This window comes from Scomber scombrus, chromosome 14 (assembly GCF_963691925.1).
Source record: "Scomber scombrus chromosome 14, fScoSco1.1, whole genome shotgun sequence".
Classification (NCBI taxonomy): Eukaryota; Metazoa; Chordata; class Actinopteri; order Scombriformes; family Scombridae; genus Scomber; species Scomber scombrus.
In genome coordinates, this window is record NC_084983.1 from 14,238,770 (window position 1) to 14,252,722 (window position 13,953).

Here is a 13,953-nt window from a genome sequence, read left to right on the forward strand (position 1 = left end):
TCATTTCATCTATTGCGCTTCAATAAGCTTCACTTCAATAAGAAATGTGGCCTCTGAGAGAGAAAAAATGCTGGAAACATTAAAAACCAATTGCTCAGTGTTGCAGTTAAAGTTCATTTATCACAGTGTAAACAAGATAGTCATCGATAGGAGTTCTCTGCTTTAGTATTAATGAGTAACAGATAACAACATACTGTGGGTCTTTGACTGAGACCGACAGCAGGGCTCAGATGGCTCAAACTCTCCCACGGGATACAACACAGAGACACAACACAGACACACAACACACATGCAAATGCGATCTCATACATATAGAGGCAAATGATTTTTACACAGTTGTTAGATGTGTTTTGTGGCTCACACAGATATGTATGAACATGTGGATACACACATGTGAGCTTCAAACTGTATTAGATGCTTTCATCTTCAATGACTCATTGCAACTGAGCTGTCCTCTCTACCGCACTGTTAGATCCAATTAATCAATTGATTAAATTGACCCCCAGACTCTCTCTGTTTCTGTCACACACACATACACACACACACACACACACACACACACACACACATACACATCAAATAAATAATTTACACACAGCTGCTGGATGTGTGAACAGTATTTCTAATCTGCAGAAAAACAAATCAGCTTGATAAGATTTTGTAACTGTATTAATCACGTTCACATCTGATGGATGCGTCAACACAGGCATGCTCATTATTACACCTTTCAGATATATGACCCCCATCATATTTTACTCTCAAGGATTCTGAAGATTCAACAGTGTGAGATTGTGTGAGTGGTGGATACAATTTACATATTAATGAGTGTGTGAAGACCACTGTGTCTCTATGGAATCAATATTAGCCTTTTCATTCTGGTTCAGCTCATTCCGCTTCCCTACATATTGTCAATATTATATCCATGATGCTATAATGCACAATAGGGATGGGGAATAGAATAAGGGAAATGGAAATACCCCCTTTAATCTATTAACAGAGTGAACTTGCAACAGCACACCATAAGGGAATACTGTAACTTCTACTACACGATTGATGATTGACATGCTGCATACGTATGAGCTATTGGTTACTGATTACTATATTGATGTTTCATTGACGTTTCTTGAGTGGTTATAGATTCCTGTAACCACGGAAATGTGCATATTTGCCTTTTGTTGTTTACTGAAACACTAATAACTTAATCTAGGGCAGAGGCAGCAGAGACATCACAATGGCTTTTTCCTTGGGATTTGAATAAAACATTTCACCTCTTCAATAATTCTTTAATGGAGGCTTCAAGCTTGTACTGAGAATGCATGGGGATGTCCCTAAGCTTCAAACTTGACAACCCAAACTGAACCACATCTGAACTTATTTGCTTAAATATCGTTTGCATGCTGTAAAGATGTTATTATTCTTAAATTTGGATATTTTGTCAATAAATAAAAATTACAGAATTAAATTGTTTTGTTAGTACACATGTGAAAAGTATGGAATCAAGGCTTGACAAGGCTCTGACAGGGACTGTCTTTTCTAACATGATAAGCAGACATAATGTTGTGAGATGATATTCAGTTTGTGGTAAATCACCTTTTGTGAGACTGATAAAAAATCTGTTTGATAAATTTTTGTTTGTAAATGTTTTAAAAGATGATATTGCAAACACTTAAAATTCACAAATGCATAGACAAGATTTGTTCTGGAAACATTTTGAAAATGTAAATATGTGTACAGATGATCTCAAAAGTGATGTGAAAAGAAGTGAATTTAAGTTTCTCGCCTGAAAAAATATTTAAATTAAATAAAGTGACATATTAAGAGTCCTACAGTGAAAATTACAACAGCTTTTAGCCCTGCGTCCCCAGTACACCTTGTGATCAGATAAAGAGCATCCGTTGGGATGGGTCAGGTCGTCATGACGAAACTAATCATTGCCGGTTGATGTGAAACATATCACTAACAGAATACCAGCACGGACATGTCATACCAGACAGTGACAGGCTTAATCAGCATTGTCTGAATTTATTTGGCAAGGCTTGAATGTAATGGATGTTCATTTAAATTCATTTGTTTGCACAAATGTTTTTTTACACATTCATGGGCTTTAACTTCTCATTAGTTTTCTACAGGCTTAAAAAGGTAATTTACAACCTGACCATCAATTCACAAGCTCAAACTTTTCAAGACCCTGATTTATCCCATGCTTAGTAGAATGGTCTTATGTGGATCCCCCGTGGTGGTTAGCAGTATTTTCTGAATAAAAACACCATTCCAAATCCAAGCTGATACTCCTGACACCTTTTTCCAACTTCACCTTTTAGACTCTTTTGTCTCTGGGAAAGGCATGTTTTTCATGGTACTAAACATGCATAGTGACACTATATTCGCCCCCTTCAGGGAACAAAAGTAATGAAAAATAAATTTGCTTTCACTAATATAAACTCCCTCATGATTAAAAGATAGTCACCCACACACTGGCTTAATAAAGCACTAACTACATTCAAAGTACATTGCAAAGAGCTTACACCCCTTAAGAACGCTCAAAGCAACATTCAGTTAAGAGTGTAGCAAAGATTGTCGGGGAGGCTAATCAGTGTCCTAGATGTTTTGACTGTGTGGGCACAAAAGTCTATTTAATTTGTTGTGTGGGTACTAAAGCCTTTTACTGAATGAACGTGGAGTAGGCGGTGCATGATGAAAGAACATTTCAGTCATTTCAGAGACAGTATTTGATATTTAAAAGGATATATTACTGATTATGCCATTATCATATGTAAAAGCCTCCCACATTATAGTACCAATTAAGTAACAAAGATAATGTCATTATTTGTGGCTGTTTGTGAGTGTCACCTGTTTTGGGGTTGATAGAAAAGAAATTCTGTGGGTTGCCAGCAGTGATACGATAACTGAGACGACTAGGCGTAGCAGTGAGGTCAGGGTCCTGCGCTTGGATACGGATGACTGAAACATCCTTTGGAGAATTCTCCATGATGGCTGGGTGGTAGATAGGATCCGAGGTGAGGGGAGCATTGTCATTGACATCCTCAACCTAAGAAAGACAGAGGGAAGACAGACAGAAACAGAGGGTGGGCTCTCTTGAATTTTATGGTATGTCAGAGATGGATTTGAACTGGCAGTAGTGCTGATTAAACATGATTGAAAATCATGGGAAAATCTAAATGCAGATTTTAGTAGATTTTTTAACCAACAACTTATGAAAAGAATGCAGCATGGGCTAAGTCTGATTTGATCTGCTATCAATCACAAAATGGAAATTTATTTACCAGAAAATGTCATAGATGTCACACAAATTAATTTCCCTTCTGCAGTATAGATCCAGAATATTTATGGCAAACAGAGCGTTGATTGAGTGTTTGCTGGGAGGCACAGAGAGCCAAGATGGTTCAGCCAGTGAATGAGGAGCACCTGTGCCTGATTAATCTCCCTATTTTTGTCTGTGATGCAGAGGCTGGGAATAAAGCGCCTGATCACATCACCACACCTGAATATCCTAAAGCCAGTAAAGGGCTCTTTGTTTTTGTTTTTTTTATTTTTTTATACACTGCTGAACCCTAGCCCAAAGGGTGAACAGTGTTCTGGCAGTGATGTGCTTATCTGAGTGTTTATACAGTGGATTACTTAGTGCCAAATAAAATAGAAGCTGAAGCAGAGAATTCCCTCCAGTGCGTATCTCTTGCTTACAGACTGAGCATTGCTATAGTTATCCACGGCACTGAGCACCAGTGGCGTTTTAGAGCGAGTGACACACTGATTGCTTAGCTCTCTATTGTTACTTTGGATGTAACACTTGACAATAAGATACAGTGAATGTATTAAAAAATGCATAGCAGTAAAAACCATGTGACCAAGAAGACATAAAACTCAGTCCTTTGGTAGGAAAATGTGGTTAAATGTGGTGGAAATGAATGACACGAGGCAAGGAATACTCTATATCCCCTGTAGGCTTGAGAAGAGGCTTTATAAAGCTATGCTCTTTTGTGAAGTGCAATGGCTGAGAGGCGACTATCCATAGCATTTGGTCTGACTTGTTTTTTTAAAGGCCAATTCAATGAAGATGCTGGCTTTTTTTCTATCGAGCTGCAACTAATAATGTTTTAAATTGAGTTCTGGGCTCATTGCTGACTCATTTTGGTTACCTGCCTGTAATTTACCAAAAAGAAACACTACCAAATAAAGGAATAACACATTGTCTCACAGTATACAGTTGATGTAATGCATTGTAGCAATAAGTGGTTTTCTGACCAGCAAGGGGTATAAGGCTTATCTCCCTTGGAAAAATCTAAGGACATTTCCTCTGTATAAGGCCTCTTTGGCATGCATAGTATAATGTGAATATTGGCAGCAGTGTGTGGATACCTGAATGAAGACTTCAATAGAAGCTGACAGAGGTGTAACCCCTTTGTCTGTGGCATAGACTGTAAGCCAGTAGGAGTCTTTGGTCTCACAGTCCAGGATACCAGCAGTGTAAATCACCCCTATTGAAGCAGAGAAAAAGATTAATGCAGTTGTTACTTGTGCTTGAGAATACATATCTATTAGGTGTGCATGAATGTGTGTGTGGCTAGGGAACGTGTAGGTACCATCACTAGAATACATCCTTGAAAAAATCTCATGGGAAAAGTCTTTGAATACTAAGTTTCCTGAGGCAAAGACACAAATTTAGAGTAAACTTTGTGTCCTGGGTTCAGTGACATTCACAGGCATTAGTGGCGCCACTGTAGTCACCTTCAATGCTTCAGCTTCTCTACAGCTAATCACAGCTGACCAAACTGCTCCCGCTGCTATTCGCTCAGCGCTAAACGTACCCTGAACTGCCCTGAACCAATAAAGACTCCCACACCAAATCGCAGACACCCAGACACATGCACACTGACTGGCGTGTGCTTTGTGGCCTTAAGGAAGATGGGTAGCTGACAGCTTTGGTGACCTCTAGAGGGACAAAGAGAACACTCACAATGGGTGACACGGGTGTCTCTTCTTTTTTTTTTTGCAAATCGGTCAGCAAGCCTGCTGACACACTCATGCGTGACTTCACGCTTCAAGTTTAAGGATTCACTCATTCCAAGAGTACTGAAACACAATGGTGCAAGGTCGTCAGTGTCAAACAATTCTAACGTTAGGATCATAAACAACACACACATTTAACTGAAATATTTATATAAACAGAAAATAACAAAAGTCAGCTAGGAACAAATACACTTCAGCACATCTCCAGGTAAACTCATGGCACTCATGGCCCACCATTCCCAGGAACACATGAGTGAAACAACTGAAAGTAACTCAGTTAAAGCTAAGCTCTGTGTGTTTGTCTTTGCATGCATGCATCTATGCTTGAGTACACAAACAATTAGCCTCCACAAGATGAGACTGGACATGTGAGCAAGGGTTTACTGTGGCTATATGCCAATTCTCTACTGCTTACCTAAACACTACGATCACACTTTTTATAATTAAAGGCTGATTGATGTTCAAGGGTGAATTTATGATCTTCCACATGCAGTTTTTGACTACATAAAGACTTAGAGACAGTGTTAGTATTATCATTAGACCTAGAATTAGTATTATTAGTAGTAGTAATAGAATATGTACAGTACTTGCAGATGAGTGTATTCTCTTGCAATATTTATACTAACATTAATACATAAACATAAACATACATTTCATTTGCTTTTATTTGGGACTTAACCACATTGTTGTATTAAGACTGTGTTTAGTAAGACTCTGTATTTTACAAGTTGGAGCAAGACAACACGTAATGGAAAACTTTGAGAGAAACCAAAATTGTGTATCCTTTAATTGACCAGACCAAACCAAACCATGGTGATGGTCTGTGACTCCAGAGAGGCAGAACAAGCTAAGATGGTTCACCCCAGATGCCACACATCTGGTAAGAGGATAGAGACACTTCTGCTCAATTTCCTGACCAACTTTGACCTTCTTATTAAAACATTTTAGCAGGATATCTTCTAAACAATTATAGGAATGTGTTCTTTAGAAAGATTTTAAAAAAACAGAGAACCTGACCATAAGTACCACATCAGTAACCTTTCTGAATAGATCATTAAAAAGACATAAGTTGATCCTTTCTTACATTAATTTGTTAATTTGTTCGTGCTGTCAGAAAATGTATTTCTCTCATACAGTAGTTGTCTGATGTTCCCTCACTTAGCATTACACTAAGCCACAAACTGCACAGATGACAGCCATACAAGCCTACAATTCAGTGACTATAGAGGCTTACTTTGTGGCCTTTTTTGTCAGTCTGGTCATAGTGAAGGTGTTACCTTATCACCAAAAAGTGTTTATGTGTGTGTATGTCAGATTATGACTAAGCAGCTGCCCAGGGCACGCACAATGCATAGTAAAAGTGTTTGCTGAAACACATCCTTGCTCTGTCGTCCTTGGCCATGTCCTTTTCAAACCACATCTCATCTCTGTCAGATAGCTTGACAGAGAGAGACGAGGAAAACAGAGCTGGCTGTTTCAAAAGCTCTTTGAACTTTAAGACCGACAGGCACTATTCAGTCAATTCAATATAAATCTGACTTGACAGCATCCATTCTCACCATAAATAACACACTTCAAAGAGTGAACAAAAAATTGAAGGGTCAGGGCATATTTTCTAATCTAGAAGTTCTCAGTATGCTTGAGTTTACATCCATCTGTCATGTCTATTCAACATCCCCATTCTTGAGAAACAGATTTTGTGGTGCCACTACCTAATTAATGCCACCATATCAAATAATCAATCCCGTGATTGATGAGAGAACACTGTGTGTATTTCTCTGCATCGTGGGATACTACTGCTGTTTGTGGCAGAAAAGAGAACATAAAAATTACAGCCTATTAATTTTGAACAAATAAAGAATAGATTACTCTAAAAGTGTGTTTGCCTGTAACTTAAAGAATGCTTTATCCTGACTGTGACAAATCCAAGAGCTTGCAAACACTAATAGAGGAGCAGTGGCTTCTGACAGCAGCCCAATGAGAAATTGCAGGGCTTGCTTTCCCCCTAACCAATGACAAGAATACCAATTTTTGTTCAAAGTGCAGGAGTGCTAAGGGTTTAAGCCAGAGAAGATCCTACTTCTTTTCAGATAGATAGCCTGTGCTTTCCACCCACATAGGGAGTGAGTCATCTTAAACATCTAAATATCAAATGTGGGAAAAGACGGCATTCATAAACTGCAGATATGACAGACAATGAAGGTGTCACGGGTTACATACAAAGCATCATAGAGCCAATTTGCGAACTACCCAGGGGAAATTCCTCTCATTCTCGCTGTCCCTTTCACTCTCCCTCTCTGTCTGTCTCACTCTCTCCTCACATAGTTTAACTTTGGTACTAAGGGCCACAGATTGACAAGCAGTCGGAGCAGAGCCACTCAACATGGCAGCTAAATGCATGGTAAGAGGACAGAGCAATTCTACTCAGTCAATGATTGACAACACTGACTGCTACAGTGCAAGATAACACTTGGCATATACTTTCTGTATCTTTTCATCAGTTACCAAAAGGGCACTGGTCAGGGATTTGCTTTGGAAATTAGGGTGAAGAATAAAAACAAAAGCCACAACTTAAAAACAAACCTTCCCAATAAATATATTTATATATTTTTAAAAAGGCCCAGGAGGAAGAAAGCAGTATTTTCTTCTGACACTTTGTATGTACCCCAGACTCCTCTTCCTTCCTTTCTTCGCTTCACTTCCACTCCCTTCTCCCTTCACTTTCTGCTCTAACAAGCACTCTGATTTCCCCTGGAAAATCTGCACTCAATAAACCTTCTCAGTGGCTGTGATGCTCCTTACTGAGTTTTTAATACTAAAGCGAATAACTGCACCAAGCACTATTACAGAGGACTGTGGGGACCTGTCTGTCTATGTATTGATACAGTGTTTTGTCTGACTACAGAATATACAGCATACTGTACATTTGTAAATATGTATGTATAGTTATCTATATATGTAGAGAGAGACCGATAGAGCAGTGGCAAGAAATATTCTCTCTGTCCGTCCATTTATTACTTTCTCACTTTCTCTCTCAACTACAGTCGATACTAATTAGCCTAGTTGAAGGTCAATATAGGCTTCCAGTGCAAGTCATGTACAGTTGAGACCAGTTTGACAAGAGGTGAAGAGAGAGCCCAGATGAGATGATGGGTCTTTTTTTCTGAAAAAAGTATTAAAATTAACTCTGATGGCTTAAATTAACCACATCTGCTATTTTTAGCCACTGGTCATTACGGTGCAAATTACTGATTTTAGTGTTGTACTATAGATTATTGTGGCAGTTATATAAATACATTCGGTTTAATTTGTGCTGGTAACTTTGAAGTGTTAACTAATAAAATGTACACAGTTTTTGAATTGATTCTATGTGGCTGTAGATTTTAAGTAAAGCTTTAAATGACTGGTTACTAGAAAGTCCCTATTATCTGCCCATTGGTTATTATGCATTGATTAATAACGTATCATCACCAGTTCCTTCTTGTAACTATTCTGCTGTTTTTAGGTGGCTATTGGTAGAATTTAAGGTTTTGTTACAATTGAAGATTTTATTCATTCAACAAAATTAACTTTGTCAAATTTAAGTGACTAGAAATATTGACTATAGGAAACTAGGGTTAACTGGTCAAAATGAGAATGAAGATGGTATCAGATGCAATAAAAACAAGGGATTACTGGAAAAGCTATTCATTTAAAGCAGCAACTTCTAACATGAAAAATGATGAGTATAATCTTTAACAAATACTCTTGTAGTGAAAATGGATTAGAGATGTGGTAATTTAATGTAGTTTATCAGGGTAAATTCCAGTAAGGATTGTAAGCTGGCAGTAACTGCTACTTGACTACATTTCTGCACTATGTAGTGCCTCAAAAATCTTCACAATTCTCACCTCTGCTTGCTTATATGCAATACAAGGCCTGTCAGCGGTAAGTTATGATAAGTGGTATTTGTGAAGTACTACTACAGAACACACTATCATGCAGTGAGGAGAATTAATGAATTGGAGACTGATTTCAAAGCTTGGGGGTGAATGTTTGAGCCCATGGAGAGAGACACATAGAGAGATATATTAGGTTTAAAAGCTTCAGCAACATGGATAGAGACAGAAACTGCCACAAGCCTTGATGGGAAAGTAGGAATTCTCACACCTACTACTACTCCCCCATTCCCATGGACATTTCAAACATGGAGACTTTGCTTACTTAGTATTTTCAGGGATGTCAATGGGAGGGTCTCAGATTCAAGCTCATATCAATAAAGCCCACATGATTATTTTTTCTCTAATAAAATTATAGCACATGTCAAGATCCTATCCAGCTGTTGATGTTATCTAATTGTATGAACACTTTAAATTTAGTGAAACTTAATTTTGCTGAGGTTTCTTCCATTTTTTGTGCATTTGCTTGCAACAATAAGAACTTTCTTAGATTACCTTTATTAACTATACTGTAAGAGCTGCCCTTTTTAACTTATTATGTTCAGTGTCAGTTCTGCTGTTATTCTATTTTAGCTACAGTATGGTAATCTCCATGGTGCAGCATAGCATATATGGGCATGAGCCAATATGAACTAATATGAACTGTCCTATTTTCATACTGAGTATTTGATCCATTTTATTCCTGGGTGAGTGAGTCACGGCTTCTTGTTTGGATCACCATGTTTTTAGCTGCGGTTTGACAGTGCAGGACAGTTTGAGACAACTACATGCTTTCTTTTTTGGGTCAGGCGTCCTTAGATAAGTCACAGTCATTTCACTACACTTTGAAAGGACGGGGTGATGTGCAGGAATGCCTTGATCAATGTTATCCACACAGCACTGGATCAGTTGTACTGTGGGGCCTGAGGCCCCGTGAGTGTAGCTGCCATGCTGCCCTCATTACAGTAATGATCTCCCAGTACACAGCTCCCACGTGAGGCCCCACCAACACACTGACTCTGACTGTACCTCACATTTTCCTCACCTCTCTCCTTCTAATACATATATACACTCAACAAAAACCACAAGGGGACAGAGGTATGTTTAAAACAAGACTGAGAGTCAAGCAACATCTAGAAACAAATAGAAATAGTAAGATTTCTAATAATATGCAATGATTAGCAATAAGAATATGTTGATATTCCAAGTGTGGCACTGTAAGTTATTGAATTTTCACTTTGCATAAATTGGCTACAAAATTGATTTTGTGTCACACCTGTGTCTTCGTCAATGGCGAAAGTGCCCAGTCCGCTGCCTCCTCTGACAGAGTACCTCAACACGCCATCTCGTCCCTTGTCGTCATCCTTAGCACTGACTGTCAGGACGCTTGTGCCTGCACGAGAGTTCTCCTTCACTGAGCCTCTCACAGTAAAGTCAGAGAAGTAAGGTGCATACAAATTCTCATTGACATCCACCACCTGAAGAAATGCAATGACTTATTTTATTTTTGATTGAAAAATTCCAGTACAGTATAAAGGTTAGAAGAGAATAGCATAACACTATTATACAGGTATTGCTTTTATATTATATTATGGATATTGTCCACTGACAACATGATTAAGAATCTTTCGTGGCCAGTATTTTTTTTGGTATATTGATTATTTACTCTAATAATCTACCCTTAAGGTCCCTAAAACTGAACCAAATTGAACTGAATTGAATTGAATTTGTATGTGTATACGTGTGTGTGTTGTTGTGTTGCGCACCTCCACTTCCACAAAAGTTTGACTGGTGAGGCTGGGTTCTCCCCTGTCTTGAGCAAACAACGTCAGGTTGAAAAACTGTTGTTTCTCAAAGTCCAGCTCCTTCCTTATCCTCAACATCCCACTCACAGTATCGATCTGTACCAAGCATTACAATCCCATACATCATAGACTGTCAATAAAACAAGGATTAACATACGCAACAGCATGCACAGTAAAATAGCAACATCACTTACCTCAAAAGTTCGATTGAAGTCATTAGACAAAGAGTATCGGACCTGTCCGCCAGGGCCGATGTCTGGGTCCTTAGCCTGCACCCAAATAATGACAGCCCCTGCTGGGAGGTCCTCCAGTACTCGAACACTATAGCTGCTGGGAGTGAAAGCTGGTGCGCAATCATTGACATCCTCCACTATAATACTTAATGTAGTCACTGATGATCTTCGGGTGCCTCTTTCAGCTTTGTCTCTCACCTCAATCTTCAATGTGAACATTGGAAAGGTTTCCCTGTCCAATTGGCTAGCGACAAATACAGTTCCAGTTTCACTGTCAATACCAAACTGGGGGACACTGGTCTGTAAAATGTAGGACAACTGTCCATTTTGACCCATATCTTTGTCGAAAGCAGTGATGGTGATAACTTCCATACCAATGGCAGCGTTCTCTAAAACAAGAGCAGAGAAAATGTCCTGATAAAACTGGGGGTCATTGTCATTAGCATCCTCGATGATCACAGTCAGTAATCTCCAGTTGGACATCTGAGGGACACCCTGATCGTAGATGGTGATATTGAGGAAATAACGATCTGATCGCTCACGGTCAAGTGGCTGCAATACAGTTATCAGCCCAGTCTCCATATTGATATTAAAGCAATTTTCTTTATTACCATCAGATATGGAAAAGAGGACACGACCATTGAAGCCTGTATCACCATCTCGTGCTTTCACTTGAAATACACTGGCACCAGCAGCAAGGTCTTCCCTCACTAGAATGCTAGTAGGCAATGCCTCAAACTGTGGAGCCTCTTTGTTAATGGAGAAAAGGTCTGTGTATCTCTCATTTTGTCTTGGTCTCGCCATGGCAGACGCTTTTAGGAGCATTTTTTCTGCCAACAACTGAGCTACCCTGGTCTCCTTGCAGTTGAATCCCCTGGATGGCATCCTGCCCCTCACCACAGATACATTCACAAACATTGGATCAGAGAACATCTCTCCATCTGTTGCAACTACTTTCAAGCTGAATATCCCATTTTTTAAATTAGCCACTGCTAATGATCTTTTTAATGACAAAGCCCCAGAGTCTGGATTTAAGTTAAAATAGTCTAATTCATTCCCAGAGAGTATGTTGTATTTTACCATCCCAAGCTCATCCATGTCTATAGCCGACAAGGTGACAATAGTCTGACTGACAGGGAAATCCCGGCTTATCATGCCTCTGCAAGAAACCCTCTCAAAAAGTGGCTGGTTGTCATTAATATTTATTAAACGAATGGAGACATTAACCTCGTTCTCTCTTCTGTAAGGTGAACCCCAATCCGAGGCCCTCACTGCAAAAGTGTAGATATCATCTGATGACTCAAAGTCCAGGTCTATTGTGATCCTCACTTCCCCTGAGTCCTGATCTATGGTGAATGGTAGAGACTGCTCACCACTGATTGTGTGGGTTACGTACCCATTCTCTCCTTTATCATCATCTACAGCAGACACTATAAGAACAACAGTGCCTATAGGTAAGCTCTCATTGATTGCAATATCATAGAATGGCCTGCTGAATACTGGAATGTTGTCATTAGCATCCTCTATGGTGATTTGGACCCTTGCTCGCTGCTGGCTAATACTATCAACTACCTCCATCTCCATGAAATCCTGCGATATCCTTGTCAGCTGCCTTGTGGTCATAATAACTCCAGTCAAAGGGTTTATATCAAAGTACATTGGATCAGAGAGGCTGCTGAAACTGTAATTGACAGTCAGAGGAGCTGGGGAGATTTTCACCACCTCTACAATAGTGCCTGGGGGAGCTATTTCACTCAGATTGACTACATAAACATCTTTCTCAAAATTCTCCAGCACTGGGTCTGGCTTTGTAACCAACAACTGAACAACTTGGACATTGGAAAACTTAGGAGGTATGCCCCTGTCTTTAGCCTGGAGGGTTAAGTTGCAGCCATAAGGGAATTTATCCCACTCAATCAATTCTGAAGTTTTAACACTATACTCGTTCCCAACTGGTGATCGGTCAACTACAAACAGTTCAAGGGGGTCACCCTCAATGATGGAAACCCACTCTATATCCCCAGATACCCCCTCATCTTTGTCCTCCACAGTCACTTTGGCGTAGACTGGGTCACTGTCCGCCCATGATGGAACGACAGCAACTGCACTGAGAACAGGAGCAAATTCATTAACCCGCTCCACAGTTAGAACAAGCCTTGCAGTGCTGCTGATGCCATTGTTTCCATATAGTTTCATCCCTCTGTCAACCACCTGCACCTCCAGCTCAAATCGAGCTTGTTTATCCATCCTGGGGCGGCCTGTCAGGGTGATAACCCCGCCGGTTGGGTGGACAGCAAAGAGTTCGACTCTGTTCTTGAAGAAGTAGTAAAACTCTCCGTTGGAGCCAACGTCAGCATCTGTGGCTGTTACACGTCCTATGCTAGCACCCAAAGGGGCACTCTCAGAAACAACAAATGAGTAGGAGGTTGGGGAGAAGAGAGGTCGGAGATCATTGGTATCCAAGACCTTAATATAAACAGTGGCTAAGGCTTCTAAGCCTCCTTGGGCAGATGCCTTTACTGTCAATGTGTAATTGTCTTGTACTTCGCGATTCAATGTGGCACCACTTCCTCCATTAGTGCGTATACGTAGGAAACAAAAGTCTCCCATTACAAAGCTCTCGGCCTGGTAGATTCCCTCACTGTCTCCAGATTCAATGGAGTATTTAATGTCTAAAGACCGAGGTGGCCCCAGAATAATTCCCATTTTGACCTCACTTTTGGTATAAGTTCTTGCAGCAGAGTTCTCGAAGATGGAGGCATTATAAGCAGGCTGGGTGAAGAGCAGCAGACCTTGAACTGCCCTAGGTTCTGGCAGGAATTGGCCATGGATTGAGGGGAAACAGAGGATCAGGAATAAACACAAAATATGGAAAAGATGAGAGAAGCTGGGCAGAGGAAGCATAATTCCCCACTGATTAAGTTTCATCGCTTTTCCATCACCCAGTCACCCTATATTTGGAAAGAATAA

General features: G+C 39.9%; 1 protein-coding gene across 1 annotated transcript in view; it reads right to left on the minus strand.

Annotated features, from left to right (window-relative positions):
- Nucleotides 1-13,911, minus strand: part of LOC133994539 (protocadherin Fat 3) — a 64,045-nt gene extending 50,134 nt beyond the window's left edge. Inside the window, exons 1-5 of the mRNA XM_062433825.1 lie at nucleotides 10,945-13,911; nucleotides 10,712-10,846; nucleotides 10,222-10,423; nucleotides 4,378-4,496; nucleotides 2,851-3,049 (exon numbers count right to left, since the gene is read on the minus strand). Of these exons, the coding sequence (XP_062289809.1) occupies nucleotides 2,851-3,049; nucleotides 4,378-4,496; nucleotides 10,222-10,423; nucleotides 10,712-10,846; nucleotides 10,945-13,911 (3,622 nt within the window). The remainder of the gene's footprint in view (nucleotides 1-2,850; nucleotides 3,050-4,377; nucleotides 4,497-10,221; nucleotides 10,424-10,711; nucleotides 10,847-10,944) is intronic.
- Nucleotides 13,912-13,953: the final 42 nt, after the last annotated feature.